The sequence below is a fragment of the Cololabis saira genome, chromosome 23 (genome assembly GCF_033807715.1).
Source record: "Cololabis saira isolate AMF1-May2022 chromosome 23, fColSai1.1, whole genome shotgun sequence".
NCBI classification, from domain to species: domain Eukaryota; kingdom Metazoa; phylum Chordata; class Actinopteri; order Beloniformes; family Belonidae; genus Cololabis; species Cololabis saira.
In genome coordinates, this window is record NC_084609.1 from 24,153,984 (window position 1) to 24,181,129 (window position 27,146).

The window sequence follows — 27,146 nt, forward strand, 5'->3', positions numbered from 1 at the left end:
TAAATTGTATTTTTCTGCATCAATCTTGCCATCACGGAAGTGTAAACGATCATTGCCAAAGGCTCGGAGACAACTCCATATCCCCACAGAGCCTTGCTGTTGGACTCTGTTCAATACTACTTTATTAATCCCTGAAGGGGAATTCTATTTTGCAGCAACTGTCAGTGTTTACTGTAAGTTTCTCTAAAGATTTATTGTGGGATCTCCAGACCAGGAGACTGTTGCTGAATCACCATGCTGTGGACGACTCCAGAACAGTCCCCGGAGCAGAGTCAGCTTCCCTCATCCGTTAGGAGAGGTTTTAAGATTCTGGTCCTGATGCCGTTTCCCCAACAGATGACTGTAGATAAAAACTCACGCTCCACCCCGGAGTTAAAGATGTGCAACATCTTGCTGTAGACAATGAAGAATCCAAACTTCCTTGAGAGGTCATAACCTTTCATGAAGACTGAAGACCCTTAAATACAATCAGTTACTACATGATATAATTTCTCTTTGGATTTAACTAAATATTTTTGAACTGAACTAGTACAAATGTCTAATTGATTATAAAGTTTCAAAGATACAAACAGAGCATCCAAAACCTGTTTAAAGGAACCTTGTTACAACAACATCCTGATTAATATCAGTGCAGATAAACACTTAAATGTGTGGTGGTCTCGGAGGAAGCTCTCACCTCCACTTTGCCTTTACTTGCAGAGTCATTATTCTGAACATTGTGCACTTTCATTATATGAAGATATTATCTAGGGGGCAACCGATGAGTTCTCATATTAAAAATGGTCAGTACTCAGTCAGTTAATCAATCATTTAGTCATTTTCCAACTGTACCAACATTTTCTGATTTGGTTTTGAGACATAACAGGAAACTACACTGAGATATGCATCTGCCATTGATGACGACAACCATATGAGCGAAGTCCATCTACAACACTTTACTTGGAATGGGGAAGAATGTGACAACTATACATATGAAAATAAAAAGGAGGTAGTCTTTTCAAGCCAGTCTGTTGGTATGTTCATAAACACACGAGAAGGCCAGAAGAGCAGGAAATAAAAAGACACTGTACCACGAGAATGTTCACTGGCTTTTCTGCTGTGTGATCTCATGTCCGCAAACCTGGTTACAAATTAACCAATTAAGAGTCCTCAGAATAGTACGGGTCGGTCATGACCAACTCTGGGGGGGAGAGGGGAAAAAAAAGGCAAGAGTAATGGCATCTACACCCACACCATCTGGAATGGAAACTCACTCCCCCTCTGAAGACTGAGAAAACAAACACACACACATACACACACACTTGTGTTTGTTACAGCGTGGGCCCCGGCTTTATTTTAGGCAACAGAAAGAGGGACGTTGGAGAGAAGACACCTACACTCAGTTCACCATGAATTTAAAAAGATTCAAGAAGCAATTGAAAATGAGAACACAAGCCGTGTTTTTTTCCTTTTGCTCTCATTTCCCAACAGTGCATCCTTTCCTCTTTGATATTTTTTTCTCCCCCCCAACCCACCCCCCACAGTGACAGTAACGCTGTGAATGTAAAACTCAAGCTGGAATTAGTCCTGAGAAGATCAGAGGAGTTTCCTTGCAGCTAGAAAAGTGAAGAAGCTCATCTATATTTTAGACATGGAGCGGACGGTCTTTAAATTAATATGCAGGATCTGCTGATTGATGGTAATTGCTAATCTCTGTTAGCCATGGGCAATTTAAGCATGTATGGCTGCATGTGACTATTACTTTCATTACCAAATTGTTAGCTGACCTTTTTTTTTCGTCCTTCCATCAAATCAAACCTTTTCCTGCATGGAAAAATCCATTTACTTCAACCTTTCTAGAGTCAGTTTATACACAGATTCATAAAACCTTGTTTCCAAAGATGCTTTGAAATGTAAAAAAAAAAAAAAGTGTGGAAAAGACAGTTAAGTTAATCTTTTTCAGACAGAGTGGAAACTGCTCGTCTCGGTCTCAGATTTGTTGAAAATGGTAAAAACTCACAGAAAAAAAAAGCTAACTAAATGTTTGGTGCGACCGTGTGGATGGACTTCTTAGATGGTGAACAGGAGGAATTTTCAAAGCCTCCTTCATGTTTTAAACCAGCAGGATTGAGGAGCATAGGGAGGATACTACCACAATTACCACAGCATAGACAGAGGTACATTTTAATATGTACTTTTAGCAGCAGCATGTGAAAAATAATAGTCTAAATCAGGGCCAGGGAAGCCTGGTCCTGCATGATTTAGATGTTTCTCTGCTTCTTCACACCCGGATACAAAGGACTGTGTCATTAACACACTTGTGCAGACCTGAATGAGAAGTCAATGACGATCATTAATCCAGAATCAGGTGTGCTGATGCAAGGACACATCCAAAACATGCAGGACTGTGGCTCGCTAGGACCAGGGTTCCCTACCCCTGGTCTAAACGCTCCAATATTCAATCGTTTACCCATATTACGGGTTGTTGATTTATTCAGTTAAAAAGCAGACTGGTGACATGTTGAACGTGGACTGGCTCATCATCATACACCAACCAGTCACGGATTCACCGTTATCGGACACCCTCTACTCTTTATCTAAAAAAAATTAAAAAACGTTAAATTTTAGATTCCTTGCTGCCACGTCTAAAGTACAATATACAGGCAAACAGACAGACTTCGGATACAATCTTCATTATGAGATGTGAAGAACTTCCCAGTTATTGTTCACGTTATTATTTGTTTTACAGCATATAATCGCCACAGAGGCTGTAAGTTACACAAACTGACTCCACTACCAAAAAAATACCTCTCATCGGGCAGGTAGCTCATTTCCAACCCTAGATGTTGTAGCTGCTACATTGTCCTTTTTTCAGTAGAATATGTGATGTATGCTTCTTTTAAGGGAGGTAACCAAAACAACACCATACTGGCATCATCACTCAAGGCATGTGGAGATCAGAAACATCACAGGACAAAAGTGGAAGAGACGTACTTAAATTCATTGAAAATATGATACCAGCTTAAGAAAATAAGTGGTAAGCAAAGCAGGTATCGTGTCCCTACTGCATTATTGCTGTATTATTATTTTCCTTTTAAAAGAAATTCTCAAAGCATAATTCCTACTTGGTCTTTTGCACATTTAAAATTGCACAATTTTGATCCAAAATTATTCAATATCACGTTAACATGAATGGTGCCCCCCCCCCCACTGATGTGATTCGTGTCATGATCCAAACTGTGAGGTATGTGATCAGTTGCAGCCCTTCAATCTGGTACCAACAGGAGTACAATACGCAGTAATCTTTTAAAGCATGTTGAGTCTAAACAAACCAGATGATTTAGCTTATTATCGTGAGCGGATGTGACGTTGACAGGGCAGTCGTGTCGATGGAAGTCAGTGTTAAATTAACAAAGTGCAGGCTGCAAATGGAAAAGCCCACATTTCTGCCTGCTGCTCTTCCAGTTTGATGTTCGTCTCTATCAACTCTTGAATATTCATAGGTGGTTGTTCACATTTTACACATCAGGCCTTGATTCATGCTCAGAACTATCCCACTTACGCAAATTAATCTGAATAATTACTAGAAACGGACAATTTTTGTAACTAAGCAGTTGACAAAAACAACATATTTTAACTATATTTAAATTAAACATGAGAACATTTTAATAATGATCTAATCTTTCAAATGTTACAAAGAACAATCAAAATGGAGTCATCTGAGTTGTTTAAGAGCTCCCAACAATTCACGCTCCTGAGGAGGAATCACTGTAACAGCAGGCATCCCCGAATCAACCTACTCAACCCTGAACGATACAACCATGTTGGTCCTTATGTCCCCCAATAAAAACTCAAGCTTCACTTCTCTTAGCGCAGTAAACTCCATCCATGCATTTTCTATACCCGCTTAATCCTATACATGGTCACAAGGGCCTGCTGAAACCCGTCTCAGTAAGTTGTTTTTCCTATATCACCCATGTTGCAGGAAATCCATTATACAACACAGTAATCCATAATGTCTTTCTACAAAAACTCTTTTGTCCCCTGCCACTAATCCCATTAGTTTGACCCAATGACAAACTGTACATACAACAACATGAGAGTGTGTGTTCATTTCTGCACAAGCATGGGGCTAAAACCAAGTAACTCACTATTCGCTGCTGGAGGACAACCACAAAAAGCACAGACAAGCATCCAAGAGCAGGAAGGAAAATAGTTATGAAATACTCAGGACTACAGGACCGAAACCACTGAGCTCCATTAGGTTCTAAACGACTGTCAAGGAAAGCTTCGGCGCGCCCTGAAGTACGATTACATCAGACAGGGGGAGATCGAAAAACACGAAGGAAATGGATAACACAGTAAAGAATGACTGGAGGAAAAGAAAGAAAGGGTAGAAGACAAAAAAGCACTTCAAGCAATAATGGAAGGAATTTAAAAATATCATCCTTTACAAGTGTAAGTTTGAACCCTGAAAAAGTCAAGGGGCTTCGTTCTACAGCAGCATCTGCTTTAAGAGTGTGAACGAGAGGAAAAGGGAGAATTAAATGGTAGCTGAGCTGGATGGGGTGAGTTTATTGATGGACGAGATGGCAGATAAACACAAATAAAACATGGCAGCAAGGGAAGGACACACAGGAAGGAAGAGAAGTTTAAGAAAGGAGCCCTCATGTAGTTAGCAACCTGAGTATGAGATTGAAGTGAGGCCTTTTAGCTCAGTCAGGGGCATGGAGGGGGGGAGAGAGGACATGGCCCGAGGTATTCCCTTTCACACTCTCATTCTCTAATAGATGCACACGGACATGGATGTGTGTGTGTGTGTGTGCTTGCTTGGGAGGGGCAGCTCACAATCCATTACACCCCACAGGACTGTCAACGTGCTGCAACAGTACAGGACAACCAGTGCAGATGGGAACAACAATTACAGTAAATGTTTTCAGGCAGAGTTGGTGCTTTTTTTCCTAACCAATTTAATCAGGAGGGCTCACTTTTGGCTTTTTTTTTCTTTTTTTAAACAGAAAAAATGTAAACTACGTCAATGTTAAATTAGGGATCACATATTAGATATTTTTTAGGCTATCCCATTTCTCTGACGTCATTGGGTGGGGGGCGGGGGGTCTGCTCACAACGTCACAGAGCTGCTTTTACTGTGAGCTGGTGTCCTGAATGCAAATGCTCCGCACTCGGTCAAGAAACTGAACCTAAAAATAGGCTGGCTGCTACAACAGGACATTTATGCAAAGCTGATCTCTCGCCCTCCTTTACTGAACCAGAGAGCACGAACTGTTGGATCCACGCATGCATGAAGGGATACAAGGGCATTTAATAACGTACAGCCGGAGGCTTGGACCAAAGTTGTAAAACTGACTCAACAAACTAACAACTAACCATTAAAGCTCCAAACTCTGACCAAATGGTTGCATTTGGCTACCAATGTTTTGAGAGAGTTCAAGTGTTTGTTACAGCTACCTCTGCGAGTGTAACCTGCAACTTCAACACTTTTATTTTATGTTTAAAGACGTGAACCAGCTGTGTTTGGTACATGTAGTCACCCAGAACATGGTTAAGTATTTCATCTGTATGTAGCAGGATATAAGTCACACATACACCACGGGTGCGATGACAAGCAGTCGTGCTAACGCACATAGTACTTTTAGTCCATCACCTGAATCACCCGTTGAGAGTCCACACATTCAATTCCCACCATTTCTATGCAGGCCAAGTTTAACTACAGTAAATTCAAAGCACCGCTGGCGATGAAAAATGGAGCGGGGAGTTCGGTTAAAAACAGAGTTTGACAGAGAAACTGGTTTCTGAAAATTCAAACATGATACACTAGTCAAACATAACACCCTGGAACATAAAATATATCAGGACATATACACCAATAAATCAGCAAGGAATTAGAACTGAATCATTCAGCCTTCAGAAGAAGCTGCAAAATTCAACAAGAGAAGTGCTGCCATTGAATCAAATTATAGTGTTGTTCAACACTAAAACGTTTGAGTGTATTATGGTTAAAGAGGGAGAAATTTGTTTTAATTGAGTTGCGTGTCAATTTAAAGTGTGCTCAAAAGCTCAGCGATGTGAAACACCACCACATCTGTAATAAGCGTTTTTATCAGACGATTCTGGAGAGTCGGTTGCGTGTTTGAAGGATATTGCTGCTGCAGCTCAAGTGCCACACACTTCCCCCACTCATCTAAATAAATCAGTTATGCTGCTACCTTTAGTTGACATGGAGTATAAATCACTTTTAGAGCAAAAACAAACAAAAAAAATGATGTCATGTACTGTAATTTAAATGCATTCTGAGCAACCCTCAGTATCTCCCTCTTTATTAATAATAGCATCTTTGTAAGCTAGTTTTAATAAATATATTTATAGACTGGTTCAAAAAACAGCTTTGGTTTCTATCCACTGATCTCACTTATGACAACTAAAGCCTGAATTAAGGTTCTGCATCAAACCAACACAGAGCACACGCCGTCGCCGTGACGCCGTCGTGAATTTCGTCGCGGTGCAGTACCCCCCGTGACCGCTAATTTGCAATCTTTTCCTGAATGGTTTATCCTACTTTTTCCGGTCACAGTGAATCAAAGAGATAAGGACAATTATTGTGCAAAAAAACAAAACAAAACAAAAAAAAAAGGAAGAAGAAAAAAGCGCTGAAAGTTCACTGCTTCAAACCGGAAACCGGAAATGCGTTGCTACCAAGCGAACCAATCACAGCCTTCTCCGTCTGCGTGTGGTCTGCGTCGCCTCGACGCGTAGTTACAATTTTCGGGAGGTGACGGTGTCAGTGACGGCGTGTGGTCTGCGTCGACGCGTAGCACATGACGTAAGCACAGCGCTGTTTTGACACAGAACCATAACTCAAGCTTAAGGCGGGTCCTTTTTTTTGTGGATCAGCTGAAGAACTGAAGCAGCCGGTAGCCACAGCAAACTTTAACTAACATCTGGTGGGGGTGTCCCCGTCAGCTGGTACATTTCTGTGTTCTATAGACTAAGACTAAGGGAAAAAGAGGCTTCAAAACCTCTTCAGAAAACCCAATAGGTCACGTAACCGATGCTTCACACATGTTATTTTACAGTCCATTATAGCTGTATCGCTTCTTGTTTGTCCAAACTACAGGTTTGGCAGAGGGCCATACTTCCGGAAATGTGCGTGTTAAAAAAAGAAAAATAGTGGCGTTAAAAACAATTTGCATTGAAATATTCTTTTTTTTCCCCCCTCCTCTTTGTCTGCATATATATTAATGGTTAATACCAAGTTTGGTCAAACTTAAAGCGTATATATGCATTTTAATCTTCTTTTTTTTTTCCTTTCAATTGAAACTGAAATATTCTTAATGCATTTGACAGGTGGACACACCTCCCCCTATAGGCCTAATAAAAAAAAATGCCTGTCTTGACAAAAAGACTACTGTATTTTCTGGACTATAAGCCGCACCCGCATATAAGCCGCACCCGCTCTATTTGTAAAAAAATAATAAAAAAAAGATATACAAGCCGCATCCGCTCTATTTACTACATGTACAGAACGATTTTGAACTGTAAATGATGTACATGTTTGTACCTAAATAGATCCTTTCCTAACAGTGTCTTTTAACACGGCAGCAACTTTGCAACTTTGCTTCTACCCACTTCTATCTGCTAAAGAAGAAGTAGCGTATTCTTCTTTGCATTTATTTTGTCTTAGTTTTGATTTTAATTCCGGTTAGAGCGCCCCTGAGCGGTGGAAGAAAAATCCACAGAATAGCCGCATGGTTGAAAACCTATGAAAAAAGTAGCGGCTTATAGTCCAGAAAATACGGTACTATGATTTGTTTAAAAGGTCGTGGAAGTGGAATTCAGTGCGGTACTAACAGAAGGAGTGAGCGGTTGAATGTTTTGGGTTATGTTTGACTGTAACTTAGTGATGGTAACACAGCGAGGGGCTGCTCAGCTCTGCAGGCATCCTTGCTGATTCAGACGGACCCAACACTGAAACACGATCCTCATGATTAGCAGCCCAGATCTCCTGCTGCAGGGGGGAGGCTGTTCATCACCACTTCCTTTATGTTCTTAGTGAAAGTTAAAATATTACATCACCTGGCATCTGACAACCCAATGGAAACAGTTTTGAGGATTGAAATCAAGACATATGAAGGAAAGCCTTGTTAAAACTGAAACCTAAATGACATTTAGTCAAAATACTAACCTTTATATGGCGGGTAACAGACACTTGCATTAAACATTATTGCTTTTTGAACTAAATGCAGGGTTATTGTGGATGCACTGCTACTTAATAATTCTCTGCCTCTCTGCTATAACATGGTAAACTGATTAACACCAGCTCAGCGGCTGCCTGTTCCCTGGATGCGCACACTGTAATTTCATGGCTACTAATATTCAGAAAGCAAAAACAGGATGTCTCAGCCAGTTATAAACATCACACGAAACAATTATCCCAGTTTATTTAGCATCTTGTGCTCCTTTGTTTCCCCCTTCAGAAGACGGGATAAAATACTTAAAAATAAGCATCCCGTGAAATCAGTAATGGCAGAAGTAGAACCAAGTGCTTGTACAACGGTAATAGTCTGGCTTTTATGTTAAAACACAACCTCTTCAGCTTTATGTAGAAACCACAAAGACAAAAGACACTTTCACCGAAAAACAACTTTGTCACTTTGCTGGGGGCCACATAAGTCTAAAAAAATATGTCGTTCAGACTCGCAGGTCACTGTGACATTACTTCAATATGAATACAATTATCCCGCCATCCTATCCTACTGCATTTGCTGAACCCCTTAAGTAAGTGATACAAAGTTGTAATTTTAGATTTTAAAAAGTGGGGATGACTGTAGAAGAAGGAGAGTGTAGTTGGTAGAAAATGTATCAGGTTGTCGGGAAAGAAACGGGTCATCATCATTATTATTGTCAGACTATCGATGATGCATTAAACTTGAGCTGGCGTCCTGCTACACACTTTTTCAGCTGCCTTTTGACATCTTTCCATCTTGGATATACTACAGCCACTCAGCAGAACAGATACAGGTTTTTGGGGGGGGGGGGGGGGTTCTCTGTAGCACATAAGATTCCTGGTGTAGGAATGCTCTAACTGAGACTAGAGGGAGACACATTTCCTTAATGAAAAAATCATTTATAAACACAAAACACTACAAGGAGTGGGGTTAGTGTGTAGCCAGAAAGGTTTTCTGGGGTGTTGAACTTCAGATCAAGTACTCACGTAGGAAATGTTTCTCCAATAAGGCAATTTCCAAGTGACCCTTGATCTCACTGAGCCGCTCCGACTCCGACCTCTGGAAGTCCTGGATGGCAGCTGCCATCACGGGAGACCCCGAACCAGCCTGTCCACACAAGCACATAGACGCACTCATTAATGCACACAGCACATATATAAAAAAGGTGTACATATAATGACCACACACCCAAACCAGCACTCATGGAGACCCAGTTTTTGGAACTCCCTCACACAAACACACCAATCCAAGCAGGGATAGCCCATACGGTCCAACACACACACGGATCAGCGCAGCACCATGACTCACACCACTGTGTCTACTCCACCTTAAATCCAGCAGGAACGAGGGGAGTGGAGCAAGGCGAGAACGAGGAGAATCCCCCTCTTCTACGGCAATACTGATGACTCAAACCGCACAAACAGCTTTCAGACCTGACACAAACACGGAGCAGCTAGGTGGACCCGACTGAGACGACGGCTGGAGCGATGGAGCAACGACTGGAACGAGCGAGAGGAGAGACCAGTGTGCTAGCGGATGATCAGCACTGCAGGTTGAGCATCAGTGCTCGATTACAGCGAGGGTCCTTTAAGAGAATTTCTGCCAAACACACACACACACACACACACACATACACACACACACACACACACGCGAGGCTGCAGCAGTGTGTTCTCAATGGCAATCGCATAGATTGTGTGCCTGCAGAGACGCACTGCATTGTCTCCAACTGATGTGCTCCCTGCAAAAGGAAACTCCAGAGAAAAAGAGAGAAATAGAAAGGAGAAGGATGGAGAGATGAGACTTAAAGATGTATAGTGCCACTCCATAAATAATTACTTATTTAAAAAAAAACGAGAGCCTATTTTACGTGTATATCGAGAGGAGAGGGAAACAAAAAAAACAAAGATGTTGATGCCACACTTCTTTTTGCCTTGGATTTTGTTATTCCTGTCAACATGTGCATCCACACATGATGCACAAACACACGTGCACGGTGTCTGATCTGCGCCTGCAACCCTCAGAGTCTCCTGGTTAGCAGAAGTAGGTCAAGCCCTGACGTCACCCTGGACGGTCATCAACGGGTTAATTATTGCATTCCCCCTTTTCCTCTCTCATGACTGAGGCTGAGGATGTGAGCTTGAAGAATCTGTGACATGCGATGAAAATTATTCATCCATCCCATGACTGACATGCTCTGGATATTTCAAGAGACAACTGTGCAAAAGTGACCACACTTCAAAGCCTCTGAAAGACAAGAGACACAAATAAATGATGAGGCTTAAGCAGGGGAGATGAATATTAGATTCCATTAAAATGGAACTATGATGCATTGATACCAGAGAAAACGCCTACGACCAAGATTAATGAATTACTTCCATCCAAAATAAAAATCTCAACAATTGGAACGAGTATCCATCACAACAGAGATCACTATCACTAAAAAACACAAGCATGTCACAAATAAACACATAGCTTAAACTTAAGAAGGAGCTATAAACTCACACAAGATCACTGAAAAGTACCATCATCATATTATTCTGAAAAACACCAACCACATAAAGCCGGCAAAGTACTTCACTGGATTTAAAAGAAAAGATGTGAAGATGTAATCATCACATTATTAGTAATGTTAGAATGTTCACCTCTCCATACCCTGATAAGAGATTTAAAATAAAACAATTCATAGTCCGACTAAATCAGTAGTGTACTCTACAGGTATAGTTTACATGTCAGAGAAGGATACAAGAACTTAAAACAGGAAACATGAACAAAACAGGCCATCAGGAAGCCTGCATAGATCTGCAGACTCGAGCATGTCGTTTTCCAAACCAGAGGAACAATTTGGGAGAAAAATGTTTGTATTGAATTTAAACTTTCCACGTGACAACTCGTTCTGAATTAAATTAATGAATGAATTAAAATGGTTTCATAACAAGGCACTTAGGTGCGTGCTACGAGTCTAATTCTGTTGAGAAAAAAAAAGTTTTAAATTAATTATCATTATTATCATTATTATTATTATTAAGGGATGCAGTGTTGATTGGCTGAAACTGTTCACCACAGGTATGTCACAGCAAAGACACCAATTTGTACAAGCTGTCCAGTTAAACGAACTCGACAGAACATAAACTTTAATCCATTTTACTACCTTAATAACTCCAGCATTCATTTCCACTTCATTTTATCATTTCACAAAACACAGCATTAAAGTTTCATGATTAATTCAATCAGTCTTACACTGTTCCCATAAAGTCATCAGCCCTTAAACTGTAGGAAAATATTTTAAAAAGCCCAAATTATAATTATTATGATCATCATTATTAGTATCATCATCATTATTAATTATTACTATTACTATATATGCATTTTCTGCAAGAAAAACTACCGGACGACAGTCACAGAACAGGGAGACAAAGATTCAGAAAACTTGCTGGCTTCTCCAGTTTGCTACGAGTCAGCACATTTCCGCTTCTACACCGTTCTGCTTCAGGTAGCCAGTCTCCGCTCTGGGTATTTCATGAATGTGATGAAATACATCCTAATTTTCCAAGTGGATATCAACTGTACCCTCAAGATGAACTGATCCTACGAACATCTCTCAACTCCATTAGGCTTATCTGTCTTACATTTCCTCTGAAACTTGATCTCTTTTCATCCTTCCTCTCACCGAATAAAGAAAATGCTCCTATAAATCGCAAGCTTGCCTGACTGCCGAAGCAAGACATAAATACCGGCTGGTTTACCCAGGAGGACACCTCCAGGGACGTCAGAAACCTATTCTCCCTCCGTGTTTCTCTCTGCATTTCAAGCCTGCAACTGTTGCTGTGAATCTCACAGTTGAGAGAATGAAAACAGGGTGATGTCAAACCTTGACGTGCTCATCCCTCCGGAGATCTTCACGTTTGGCTGATCGCCAAACTAGCCAACATTAGATGTTTTGAAGAGGGGAAAAAAAAACAAGCAAATCTGTCACTTCTGATGATTAAAACAAGCACTAAATGTGTCTCGCCAGTCAAACGCTGAAAAAGAAGTCCTAGAGAGACCACATTAGTGGATCAGTGTTTGTCGAGGACGTGTAAATTAAATGTTAACAAGCATCTGCTTTTTAAAAATGACAATTTTAATACCCTTTCAACGTATTAAAAGATTGTGTGAATGTTTTGCTCCATTCAAAGCAAACATATGCACACAAAGATAACGACAAACCCTGCTATGAATGGTATGAACAGATTAACTACACTGTTTTCTATCTGAATTCGTCTCCCAAACAGCCACAACTTCCTGACACACGTGGGACTTGAAAACGGTAAAAACTATTCTTGGGAATGTACTGATTTCTCAGCTGAGGACAAGAATTGGCCAAGTTTTCATCTCAGTCCAGCCTGACTGATGATTTTTGTTCTTTGAGGTCAGTAAACAGATCATGCACCCAGCATTAAGGAATCTCGTTTTCCTGTTTCCTGTTCCAACTAAAGTTTCAAACACTAGAGCGCCTTGTGCAGGACGGTCCTCTTAATCTGACTCCTCAGCATTTCCCTCATCAATAACTCCTTTGATTTTGCATCCTGTATTTTAACCAATTTGCATTTCTAAAGGCATTTAACTTGACATGCTATCATTGTGTATCTTATTGTAGAATCACAAGGCAATACAAGTGTGGTTTTTGTACAAAACCATGTGCAAATACTAGAAAAAAACAGAAAAAGGTCTGTTTTTTCACTTATACAAACAAAAAAATAAAAGTGCAAGTTATATCAACAATAAAACATCTGTCTTTTAGTCATAAACATACAATAGGGGAGAAATGCGAATTGCGAAGGTTAATAGTGAGTAAGAAAAGAGATAAGCTGTCTGTTCTATCCTTAGTTTTACTGACAGACATACGCAGCCTCGTCTCAGTTCTTTTTATTCTAATCCTCATTCAGACTTCCAGCAGCAACTGATCTAAACCAAGGCAACAAGAAGACACAGGACCTGTGGGGCTGGATTACTTGATTATTAATTATTACTAATCATTTACTAATCATTTCCCTTTAAATACAGAGGCCACACCCAGCCCAGGTTCAATTCTTAGACTGTGAGCCTTTGTGGTACATCTTCCTCCATCTCTGCCAAACTACTTTTTAGCAAAGGCTAATGAAGCCAGAAAAATATTCAAATAACTAAAATAAATAAATTATAAGCTAAAATTATAGTGCAGCCTGACTCAAATCACGCCAAAAACTCTCATTGTTGGTGGATATTTTTGTACCCCAAGGACCCAAACGTGGGAAACTGTATTACCTACAAAGTGTGAATGAAAAAAGGCAGGTGACATCACACTGGTGTCCGTACTGCCTGAACACCATCTGCTCAATGACATTTTGCCTATTTAATATGGATGACGGCAGCCAGTTCATCAGAAAGCATCAGGGCAAGCATCCTGCAGGCCAAGGGCACAAACTGTCCTCTTCCCAGTGGATGAGGTAATGAAGGTGAGGCTTAAACCTGAGTCACATGACCTGATCCAGGAGGGTGGGGAGTCCTCACAGAGGGAAACCAAGAAAAGCCCCATGTTGGAAACAAGAAGTTCTCACCATGCATGAGCATCCTTAGCATGATCACTGGATGATGGCATTTCTTATGAGACAAAACATGCTTATGAATGTGTGTGTGTGTGTCCCAGCAGGGATAAGAGCTAGCTCGGTCTATTTCGGTGCTTCTCAGCGTGACTCATCAGTGCTGTCATGTGGGCGATGGCTTCCCAGTGGGTTGGTTCTCACACAGACAAACACACAAACACTCAGACACACAGATGCACACACGAGGTTCATGCAAACGCTGACACATGTTGCACATGTGCGCTGAAGTGCCGACAGAGCCGGGGGGATAGATCACAGATGCTGTTCCGTTAACATCAGGACTTGAGAAGCTTTCAGAAGCTACAGGAATACTCACAGATATGATCAAAAACACTGCAAAGCTCCAGTTTCATCACAGAAGTCCTCAAGGTTTTCATTTACAAAGTGATTGATCCAGAATAATTAATTTGCTTATCAAATATCAACATGACAACAATACTAGTAAGGACCATTTTTTCTTCCCACTTTGTATCAACGTTCCTCCACTGCCGATCCCGGAGAATGCAATCCTCTAAGGCCAAATTCCTGTCTCCTTTATCATTTTCCTGCTTTAATCTTCCCACTTCCTTCATTTTTCATTGCTCTCCTGCCATCCAACATCTCATCTCAAAACTACTCTCGTTATTTCCTCTGCTGTCTGCTACAGACATGAATGTCATATGCATCGTAAATCCCTAGAACATTCATCCCTGGGGTTTTCTCCATCCATCATCCGTTTCCTGGTCGGGTTAAACAAAGATGCGAGCTCGAAAAAGCAACACAACAACAGCTACTACATGTGTCCCTCGCTCTGTTTTCTTATTAGGAGAAACTGATGCCACATTACTGAGGTTTCACATCTCAGATGGAATTATTCATGAATAAATAATAGAATAATGAACTCTGAGTTTACCATCGCCCACCACTGGGCAGGGAGGAGAGACGGGAAAGAGACGGGGGAGAAGGAGAGCTGGATAAATGACAGAAAGCAGAGATGTGGCTGTGGTATCATGTGGTAGTGGGCACTCACAGGGTCTCGCAGGATGTCCTCCGTATCTCGCAGAGAGGCTCTGGGCTTCAGCTGCATGTCTTCGCTACATTCGTTGTCAGAGGCAGGTGGCGAGTCGCCCAGATCCGGGTAGTCGTCTCGCGTTCTGGGCCCTCGGAAGCGGATCTTGTCCAGGCGCTTTAGCATGGTCAACACCGCGCACCTGGGCTTTACCTTAACATGGCGGACGGCAACCCTGTGGTACACGACACAGAACACAGGAACTTCTGAGGCTGCTCTGTGGCCAACCGGTGTCCAGGGAGGAGTCAATATTCCTGCCGTTATCACCGTCTTCACACCAGTTTTGCTTTCATTTTCAACAAAATGCACCTCATTACAACCACAAAAAATAAATATAGTTTCTTCTGTCTCTGATCTTTTCAAATCTCTCTTGTAGTCAGTTTGTTTGGTGGGTTAAAAGTTAGCATTTCATCATGTTTCTTTATTTTTAAAAACAGAAAAGGAAAAAAAGGGAGGGATATTATAATTTCTATACTCCTAAATTAAATACTTGCCCTTATTTTTTAACAACTTGTGCTTTTTATTATTTTACCTCTTTTCTTATCATTTTATTTGTTATTTAAGACTTTCTGAAAACCACGAATGAGATGTGTACCTGCGGTACTCTACTGCCCTTAGTTTTCAGCAACTTGTGCTTTTTATTATTTTACCTCTTTTCTCATAAATGTATTTCATTTTAGTTGTTATTTACTGTCTAATTATGTCTTGCCGCTTTTAATGTTGATGTAAAGCACTTTGAATTACGTTGTGTTGAATTGTGCTATATAAATAAACTTGCCTTACCTATATAATTATCTATAACAATAAATTATTACAAATTACTATTGTCTCATGTTTTCTATTGTTTATTTCATGGTATTGCAACACACCACTTCTGACAATATATTTTTCTTTTCTTCAATTTAAATGATATTTTTGTGTAACTATATGCATGCAGGGAGGAACAGGAATACCAGCATGGGGGAGCAAATTTAGAAAACACACATAAAAATCGACCAGCGAAGAGCTGGAGCTTGTTCCTAGAGAGGGCCGACCTCTGCACCTCTGGAGCAGAGGCATCATTTGAATCTGCAGACAAGCGGCTCAAGAGATCACTCAGGTGCTCCAAATATCCCCCGAGTCAAAGTCTAGGACAGACATTTGTCTGCAGCCCACCACTCAAGCAAGGAAAGGAAAATGAAAGGAGATACGGACAGCAGGTGTTTTTCACACGTCTGTGAAAAACACTGGACTCCTAACGCTCCTAAAGCTAGAGCAGAGACGTTTGACACGAACTGAGCTGACACGCTGAGATGAAACCAAACAATAAAAATGCTTGGAGCTGTTTTGAAAAATTGACATCTAAAATCATTGTTTTGTATTTTAGAAAAAAAATGTTTTATTTTTACATTATTAAACATTTGCAAAGAAATTAGACATAAAAAGGAGAAATATAATAACTATGAATAATTCATTAACTATGAAAAATTAATAATAATTATACATTTTTGACTACATAATTTAAGCTTTCAACAAAGACATTATGAATTATTCATTTACTGAATTTCCAGAAAAATTAACCATATTGTTATTTATATTATTTTTAGCTGATAAAAAAAAAATTAAATGCAACTTATCTTGGGATGAGACTTTTGTCTCATATGGGTCACATAGCACAGCGCTTATGTGAGCGCCACCTCGTTTAATTAACCTTAAGATGTTGAATCAAATCCATCATCCTTAGGTTTTATAGAATCAAACTGCTGGAAGTTTGCTTTTTTATGTATAAATGGAAACGATAAATGAAGAAATAGACTGAAAAGACAATAATCACTGCAAATCCAACATGACATGTTCATCAGTAACAGACACACGGGTCCAGTTTTTCTGAGAGAATTCAAACAGCATAATATTGGGATAAATGACAACACGGGATGGGCATTGTTAGGATTTTGTTGCGTTAATGCTCCCTTATTAATATTACTCTGTATAATAAAAAAAGAGAACGATTAGACACTTACAAAACAATAAAAACCCGTTTCTAACAGCTTTTTCTGTCACTTGTTCTGTTATATTATTACTGTTTCTTTGCCTTCAGTGGTTTCAGGTGGACCGATCTCAGATCTGCACAGACTGCTCTGCTCTCCGTACTTCACACTTTATCTTCTGTTTACTGATACCAATGTGAGAGCTGCTGCCAGTAAACCTTACCGAGCTCAGCTCGTCACCGCCTGTTACAGCTTCAGCCCATTCTATGGCAAGATTACAGACATGCAGGCCACAGCTGTAATAGAATCACGCAGCCGCTGACGGAGATCAATCCTGACACACGTGTCTAGCACATCATGTCCACTGCAGATCTCCTATTCACCTTTACGTACAAGAAGCATATTATAATGAACTCCAAATTCTGTGCACTCCTACAATGGACAGGCCAGCTTTCCATTCATCCACTAGATAATGGATGGATGGATGGATGGAAATTCTGTGCTTGAGGGGAAACCTCCATGCAGCTTGTAGAGCCACCTGCAGCAGCAATAATTTGAAGTAATGCAATCTTATCAGTCTGTCATTGCTGTGGAGGAATTCTCCTTTACACCTATGCCTCAGTTCATTAAGGATGTCCAGCACCTTCATTCATTTATTACAAATTCTCCAGCCTCACGTCAGCATTGGTCCCTCCGGTGAGAACAGTTTTTCTAATTTGGGCCACTTTAACGTATAACATAATAAGACTGCATCTCGAAGAGAGATCGGCACATTTTGTTCCAGGCCGACCAGCAGACGAGGGGAAAACCATGTTATCACTTCAGGCAATGGAGCCACATCAAAATAAATTGATTTCTCAAAGCCTCTGACAAGACTCAAATGTCATTTCACTTTGGGGATGGAGTGGATATGCTCCTGACAGACGAACTGAGGTCAATTTAACTTTGCATTTACAGAAAAAAAAAAGAAAAAGGGAAGGGGACTGGTTGTACAGGTTGCTGGCATCTCCTTGCAAGTCTGTACAAATCAACTACCAACAGACAGAGCTAACATTAACATTTTGTTCTTAAAATATTTCGTTCTACCTCAAAACTGGTTTAATTCACATCGTTTTGGTCCCCAACAATAGATTACACTCCATGTCTTATAATAGACCCAAGGTAGTTCTGACTCTGAATGTTCCTTTAACAGGGTTATTGAGAGTAATCTGTCCAGATTTTAATTTATCAAAGCTGTAGGACAGATTTCTCATAAGACACCGTGCAGAACACTAGTAGGATGGAGCTGTCTGGAGGGTTTCCGTGAAAGAGACACTAGCAGAGAAAATATATTGTTTGAAATGGGAACTCATGTCCAGCAGCTTTGTGACAGTCTGTATGACGCAACATAATCCAACCTCTAACCTTTAATGCTTTAAAAAGTCTCAACCTCCTCAGTGTTTGGATTGTGTTTCCCCTTTGGCCTACACAGGAAGATGGGACAATCATACCCTCTTCGTCTTGACTAACGGTTCCCAGCAGCACAAATTCTGACTTCACTTATTTATTCATGTAGCTTCCAAAGCAAAAGCAGTTGCTGAGAGGTCGTGAACTTCTTCATGGCTGTGTTTTGGTGTCAAGGGCCAAGTCATGATCATGACAGTGAGCTTACAGAAAAAAAGCTGATCCAATGACAAAACAAATCATGAAGGATTCTGACTTGAACATTTATAGAAGAATTTCTGTACTTGTCACCATTTAAGTTTTGCTCATGACAGCTTAGTTTGGAGCTGTGTTGTGTTCCTGACTTGTAACAGGGGTCATATGCTTTCAAAATGCACCCTGACCATGAAGGAAACACCTACAGAAATTCAGCTAAAATACAAGCACACCATGATCTCATTCAAGGGAGTATTACTCATGATAACTATAGAATATCATTCAAAAGTAAATGCAAATAACTCCTGAGGTGTGTCACAGACATTACCTGTATATACACATTTCTTGGCCAATCGCCACAATATTTTACATCCTAATAAGTGTCCAAGTCAAACTGACAGTGAGAAGTCAACCACCTTTATCAATACAGACTATGAAAGTAAAGTAAGTGACATCATTAATACATTTAAGAGAAGTTAGTTACTCATTCAGGGGAAACTGATATTTTGGTGACTTCCAGGGGAAATGTCAAAGAAAATTCTAATGTGTGTAGTTGTTTCAATGTTGGATCAGCACTTCCCATGTTAAAGAGGAACTTCAGTGAACAGGGTGGGTTTAAATAGTGTGACAAAAGAAAAGATATAAAACTAGAGTCTGCAATTTCATGGCCAGCTCCGATTTCCAAGTCTGACTATGCAAGTTTTATTTTACAGATATTCTTTCTTCCTAAAAAGTATGGTAGGCGAAAAGCCAAGGCCTGTTGATTGATTGTTGTGGCTGATTAATCAGCTCTGGTTTTACGTTTCACCAATAATCAGAATTGGTAGTGTTATAGTCAGCCGCACAGCTTCCCAAATCTCTGCTCGTGACTAGAGCAGTTTTGCACGAACCACTTCACGAACCACTTTGCACTTTCATCTTCAGGAAGAGGGCCAGACCAGCATGCTTTGCAACGGAGCAGACATGTCCCCGACAGCAGCTCCACATGAGTTCATATTTCCTCCCTCAGGGCTGAATGGAAACAGTGTGAGTGGCAGGTTAATAAACACTTTCCTCCCACTTGTTGAGACACCTGTCACCGGGAAACCTGTTCCCACAAAAAAAACACAATTACACTTGGAGCATGCACCAAGCGACAGCTCTGTAGGTCACAAAAGCTGCTTAAACTACCTCTGCTTCATGCCATAAAACCACCCAAAAAATAGTTATAAGGGAAAAAAAACACCTTTATAAAATATTCATGCAGTTATTGGTCTTGTTTGAAGTTAACCATTACATGTTCTCATGCTTTTCTCCGACTCCTTTCAATGCTGGGGTCCTTGGGCTACAGCCCATTCATGTATTTTCTTTTAAAAGATTTGTTTCTGGTCTAGAGCAAGTTTTCAACCACAACATTTTAAAAAGAAGGATGAAAAAGAGGACGGGGGAGGAGGAGGAGGAGTGGGCGGCAGCTCAAGGTCTGATCACTGTAAATTTTACCGTGGAAATATGCACGGCCCTCGCAAGCTGCCTGGGTATTGACAAACATAAATAAGTCATCATCAGGTACTCTAGACACATTGTCTGGGGAGGGTCTGTCAGTCAAGACATAAAAACAACAGCACGTCAAACATGTGCACAAAGCCAAAAATGGCAATGTAGAAACACGTGCAAACTGAGGGTGTTTGTTATCCCTCTAAACACTGGTGAGGCTCGAGTTGTGTGTGCTTCCCCTCCACAAGCCTCATGTACTCACTTTCAACGTGAGCATGCGTGCTTTCTCCCTCTGAGTAATCTGCTAATGACCCATAGTGGCTTGGGGTTACTGTTGGTCACAGTCGCTTCAAGATCCTGTCACGGTAAGTCGCTGAAATTAGGTGGTCAGCGACAGTGTAATGCCTTTTGGCCTAGATAAATGTTCTTAAACTGCATTTACTGCAGGGGATGATTGATTTACAGCAGATAAATTGAATAACTTGTATTCTTTCTTATCAGTTGTGTAAATCATAAGACAATTATACGAGAAAAGCAAACAGCAAGCAGGAGATGTCGTTAAGAAAAGCAGTTCAGACTGGAAGTGCGGTCATCGTGTAATTAAAGAAATTCAATTCACAGTTGCTCTAAAAGGAGACACTAGTTGCTCTTCTTTTTTTTGCATCAGACACTGTTGGAGTGTTTGCTCTGTTTGTAAACCGCTCCGTTGCCATGGCTACTATGGTTGTCAGGACATCTTCCAGGGCTGACAACATAAGCAAAAATGAAATACCCAGTTTCAAAACAGAATTTATTCCTATTAAAAGCAAACTATGTAATCGTACATCTACGGAACAAATGGGGGCGGCGTAACACGAGGCAGCCCATTGGTCGGCCCCTAGCGCTAGATCAAAATGTGTCAACTGAGGTAACCACGCAGAAAATAAAGAGTTCATTTGAAAACAGACTGAAGGAAGAACAATTTAAGCTGCTTGTGTTATGATTTGTTCAGAATGCAAATGAAAAGACAAACGAGTAAAGGAACAGATAAGCGCGTGTCAGCAGCAGAGTATCTGTGCTAAAGAGGAGAGGAAGTGAGTTAAACGTCCCCTGTAATGAAAAGGTAGTTAGATACTAACTAACGACAATTGTGGTGTTTTGGGGAAAGTTTACACCCTCCTCCAGGCTTTGTGGGATCCCCTTCCTCACAGTCACTGCATACATGCAGTCAATAACCCTTTTAAAACCGGAATATAAGCAATAACCCGGTTTTGCACGGCATGTAAACACCAATAACCCCTCTGAATAACCGGAATTTGCTCATATTCCAGTTTTTAAAAACCTGAATATGACCCCTGGGTTACTCCTTTTCTAACCTGAATATTTGGTCATGTAAACGCCTAACGGGATATCCCCATCAATCGGAACATGAATTTGTTTTCTGTGCATGTTCTTTTCGCAAGGAATCTTGTTCTTTTGAGTCCAGGATGTTCTTATAAACACGGAGAAACGCAAGACCACGCCACACTTTTGGAGTGAGGAGGAGGATTTGGGCATTTGTAGACGGTAGAAAGTACCGGGATAGTGAAATTTACAAAAAGGTGAGCGAAAAGTTGCACGAAGCAGCATTTGTTTTGAATTTGGATACAGGAAGAAGCGGAAATGACGGTAATTGCGTCATGATGTTCTACACGCGTCGCTGGTTTGATCCAGATATCCCAAATGATTACAATTACATGTATACAGGGCTAACCCTGTTTGCTCACGCATGTAAACGGAATATTCCAAATGTTTCAGTAACCGGAATATTAGCAATAACCCGAATTTTGACTGCATGTAAACGTAGTCACAGACACCAGACCATGTCTTGGACTTAGTTAGGAATTCCACTCAAAGCTCCAGATGTTTGGCATGTTGAGATATCCCCCAGCGGTCGGTGAAGGCTCAGTGACATGTCGGCGATCATCACCGAGTCGTTCATGCATGACCGAGGGCCAGTTAGTGAGCACCAACTTCTCACCTATTCACCATGCAGATACTCTGAGAGCTCGGCCTAAACTGTTTATCCTTGTGATTCTCTGGACATCGCTGCGAGTAGTATCCCAGCCACTTCTTTTTGAACATAGAAAAGGTAGACTATAAAGATTTATATCCTGTTTAGTGAGATAAAGTAACAGTACCAGTCTTGCTGGACCAGCTCGACTTGCAGCGCAGCATTCTCAGCGCTTCTTACATAAGCGCAGCTAATGTACATATTTAACATGCCACTGAAAGGGTTTTTTCTTTCTTAAATATTTCAAAAACCTACATGTTACATACAGAAGCCTCATGAGAAAAAGCAGGATCATCTGAAGGGCTGACAGTCTAGTTGAACAGCCTCATGTACTAACCTGAAGCCAAGATTGCTTTTTCAGACACACATCCTTCTTGCAAACCACAATACTGCATTTTTTATGGAGTGCTGCTATAGTCACCACATTGTTCAACAGCTGTGTAGACTTTTTGTTTGACTTCTGAACGTACAATGCACAGCATCACGCAGTCATCTTCCTTTCATGGCTATTTAAGTGTGTGCCTTCGCTTTAGCCCCGGGCTATTTACATCCATAAAGAGGATACTGACATGCTATAACCACCGAGGATTGTAGTTTCTGCTTCTATAACTGCATCCTACATCACTGCCGCCTATCCGCTTGAAAAAAGGAAGGCTGGAGGTGCAGAGACTCCCACATCCTGCGTACAATGCCGCTCGGGTTCTTGCACAAGTAGGCCATCTTTTGTGTTTTCTGGGACATTAGGCAGTCACATTTCATAATTAGCACTTGTTGATCAAAACACCACAGTGTGGCGTTTCTTCTGCGATGACTGATGCTAGGCTGGTTTCCTCTAGAAGGTGCTGGTAACATGCTGCATAGAGCCATGTAAGGATATCCTGTCATTATCATCATCATCACGGTGCCTGGTTTCTGTAGAGACGAGGCTGCGTAGAGCCACACTGGAGCTATTCTTCAGCAGTTTCATAAGACACTGGGAGAAGCCAGGAGTTGCATCAACATGACCTTTAAAACGCCTGATCTACAGGTATTGAAGAGAATGTTTACACTTCTGTTCACTCCACTTTTCCACATTAAAATGAAGGGAGCTGTGACAGATGGTATGCTCACGACATTCAACTGCTGAATATAAAAGTGAAAAAAAATACTCTACCAGGTGCCGTTGAAGAAAAAAAAAAAAAAAAAAAAGTCAGAAACGTTGAAAATAGTTTTAAAAGAAAAATGAATATATTGACCCGTGTTACATCATTATTTGCAGAGAACCCTTGGAGATGAGCAGCAGGAGGAAATGACAATACAGGTAAACAAACAATGTGCATCGCTAGCTGATGAGAGATGTACACCGATTAAGGCTGTCAACATATCCAAGATATTCTGAGGAGTTATTTATCAGTTTCCTCGTCATATTACAGCTCGTGTCAGCCCCCACCGCTGTCCTTGTTTTCACTGTCAGCCATGCACTATGTGCAACTATTATTTCATCATGTAGTTATATAAGACAGAGCATATAAACAATCAATACAACTTTGGTACATCTGCCCTGTGGCTTGTAAACTTAGACACACGGGGACTCAAATCAAAATCCAATCAGATTTCTAATTCTGGAAATGGAATGAGGCAGAAAAAAAATTGAAAACAGAGATATATTGCTGGGCATTTTATTTTGTTTAAGTATCCCTTTTATGGCAGATTTTCAAATCTTTGATATGCATAAGTAATGAGGTTATTTTAGGGCCAAGTTTTAATTGTGATGATTAATTTTTATAGAGGAGGATATGTTACAACCAAAAACGTAATAATGGCCAATAATGTAATAATTTTGGCCATTTCAAATGTAATAAAGCCAATAGTGTAATAATGTGCCAATAATGTAATAAAACTTTTGAGCCAATAACGTAATAACTTTTTGCCGATAATGTAATAAGGCATTACATTATTGGCTGGTTATTACGTTATTGGCCTGGTATTAAAAGATTATTACAAAATTATTACATTATCGGCAAAAAGTTATTACATTATTGACTCAAAAGTTTTATTACATTATTGGCACATTATTACACTATTGGCTTTATTACATTTGAAATGGCCAAAATTATTACATTATTGGCAGTTATTACGTTTTTGGTTGTAACAGGATAGTTTTTTTTTTTTTTTGTGAATAAGTCACAATTAAGATTTGGTGATGGGGTTAGTTATAATGGGTTTTTTTCCCCCACATTTTCTAAATACTGGACTCTAGAGTCTGGGACAGCCTTGCACTAACTTGGACACATTTATTCCCCTGGAAAAGGACTTATAAAAGAAAGAAAGAAAGTCAAAGCACCTGAACAGAAAGTGACAGGAAGCCCAACCACAACCAGCCTGACTGTTTCCTGCCTTTCTCTGGTCATTTCTAGTGTTTGCATTAGTTTTGTATAAGTACGTGTAATTTCCATCTCTTGTTGCTCCATCCGTGTAGATTTCTGCTCATGCTTTGCATCTTATGTTGTCCCTGCATGTTTTTGCAGGATCCTCGTGGTTATTGATGGTGTCTCTAGTTGTCGTGTTGCTGCTGTTTAAGACAACAGAGTCTCCTCTGTGTTTCTCTGACATACACACGCATCTTCAAAAGGCTTTAACTCCATTAAGGGCTCCAGTTTGAAGCGAGGGCCTCGAGCTCAACTAGTGAATACAAAAACGCTTCGATGCATGTCAATAGCAAACATGGAGAGACACAATTACGACGAAATAATCCGCATTTGGACTTGAAGGCTGATTCATGGTTCCGCGTTATACCGACGCAGAGCCTACGGCGTACGGTGCGCCTCGCCGCGCGCCCTACGCCGTAAGCTCTGCGTCGATTCTTTAGACCGTGCAAAGAGGCAACATCACGCCCGCTGGCTGGTGGCATGAGACAATACCCTCTTAAAAAACACAGGAAAATAAAGCAGCGCTTACCCAGCACGTAAATCGTAGCAAAGTTTCATGAACACCGAGGTTTTTCCTGTGTTGTGCCGTATCCGTCGGTGCACCTGCTGCTCAGGAGGTCGCGGGTAGCGGCGGCTGCGCGTCCATCACGGAGACACTCGCTCTCTGAGAGGACCGGGGGGTGCGCTCGTCCTGTGGGCGGGGGCGGGCCGGCGGCGGCGGGCGGGCGAGGGGGGCGGGCACTGACCATCAAACAGGGAGACGGAGAGGAAAAGCACCGGTTGCGTGTGTCGTCCTCCCCCGGAGACAGCTGCCCAGCGCCTGGTAGCCCCGCAGCTCGCAGACGGTAAAGCTCCCTGCGTCTGGAGCTCTGGAGACGGAGCGCAAGGCCGAGGAAATGTCGTCAGCGGGCCCGTTCAGCTGTCTTAAAGGAGCCGCGGCCGCCCTGGTGACAACGCGGGCGGGCGGGCGGAGCGCTGGCCCCGCCCCCTCTCCTGCCGCCCACCGGCCGGTCACGGATCAATAATGAAACACATGGATCAACAAAGGCCTTGTTATAATGTCATTAAAGGGAACCCTGCATATTAAGACATGTAGGTCTTAAAAGATAAATGTTGGTATCAATTATAACAATGTGATATAAAAAACCTTGTTGATGTCTTCGTTTTTATAAAATTTGAAAATATAATTTAACATGTAGGTCGCCATTGTTTTTTACGTTCTGGGTAGTACGTCACACGGTGGCACCTGCTAACCCCCGTCCACTGTTCTGACACCCAGAAACAGATGAAAACACAGCTAAACAGATGACGGCGCACCAGAAACACAGATGAAAACACAGCTGAACATTAAGGTGACGGCGCACCTACAAAAAAGTAAAATAAAATTAAAAAAAAGTGCAGCCCCATACAGCATGAACTATAAAAACACCATAAAACTCAGATAGACTAACAGACCACACGTTTCAACTAGCAGATAACCGATGCTACAATAAAAACCCCAGCCAGATCTGGCGTCATTAAATTAAATAAAGATGTTCTTGCCTATTTGAAGCGAAGTCTGCGCCTCCCGTTTCGTCAAAGTCCCGGGCCAGTCCCCTCAGCGTCGGATCTGTCATCAGCACCGAGGCCGGTTTTAGGGGGGAGAGGGGGGCGCTATGCCCACTCAAACGTGCATATTGCCCACCGGCGTCTCCATCCCGGCGGCTGCAGCGAGAGCGGAGAGCGCAGAGCGGAGAGCGGGTGGCGGAGCGCTGCGGGCTGTAGAGCCCCGGCTACGCAGGCTACGGCGTAGCCTACGCAGGCTACGGCGTAGCCTACGCCGTCTACGCCGTAGGCTACGCCGTCTACGCAGGAGCCTAATGCACTGGTAAGATGCGCACAACATTGATCATTTTTGCAGATCTCCCGTGCATCACAGAACTTTGATCCAGTTTGCCTGAACCGAGACGTCTTATGGGCTCCCTCGTCAGCCTCCACGGCCGGGAGAGAGCTGCTCAACTATGTTTTAGATACCTGTCCCAGTTAAACTAATGGGGCTTATCTTCCCAGAGCCACCGTCGTACGTCATCGCCCCCAGAATGCATTGCGCAGGTAAAACATGGCGCCTCCCGCAGGTCAAAATATGTAATAAACATTGTAGATTTTTAAAGCAATTAGATTATTTTATGTGTTTCTAACAACATATTTTAGTATAAGAGAACAATTGTGGCTAATTAGGGACTACATGTCTTAATATGCAGGGTTCCCTTTAAACGCCACTGTAGGTCAGTCGTCAAAACTTGTAATAATTATTATTACTGCAACGATGACAAGCTTACTGGGTTTATTTTTTTGTTTTTTTGGGGTTTATTTTTGTCATTTAGCCTCTCCCTTTTTAGGATTTTATGAAATTGTTAAAAGTACAGAGGTGTCAAAAGTATTCACATTCATTACTCAGGTAGAAGTATAGATACTAGAGTTTAAAAATACTCCTGTAGAAGTTGAAGTATCAACTCAAGTTTTTTACTCAAGTAAAAGTATAAAAGTACTGGTTTCAAAACTACTACTACTAAGTATAAAAGTAAAAGTAATGTAAGGGGGGAAAAAGCCATTAAGGACAAAAGCCATTGAAAATGAATGCATCTTAGTATAATGCAAATATATTAAAGAACCATATATGTGTACTATTGAGCATTAACATGTGTTTCAGAGAGCAGAAGATACTACTGTATACTGAATTTCTCCTCTGGGA

General features: G+C 41.2%; 1 protein-coding gene across 4 annotated transcripts in view; it reads right to left on the reverse strand.

The window, feature by feature from the left end:
* The window catches only part of gramd4a (GRAM domain containing 4a), a 60,705-nt gene extending 35,424 nt beyond the window's left edge, over positions 1-25,281 (reverse strand). For 3 of the 4 annotated variants that reach the window (XM_061714453.1, XM_061714454.1, XM_061714452.1), the window contains exons 1-3: positions 24,945-25,281; positions 14,859-15,072; positions 9,212-9,332 (exon numbers count right to left, since the gene is read on the reverse strand). In XM_061714453.1, coding sequence (XP_061570437.1) covers positions 9,212-9,332; positions 14,859-15,072; positions 24,945-24,973 — 364 coding nt within the window. In that variant the 5' untranslated portion in view covers positions 24,974-25,281. The remainder of the gene's footprint in view (positions 1-9,211; positions 9,333-14,858; positions 15,073-24,944) is intronic. The other variant, XM_061714455.1, reaches the window with a different exon arrangement.
* Positions 25,282-27,146: the final 1,865 nt, after the last annotated feature.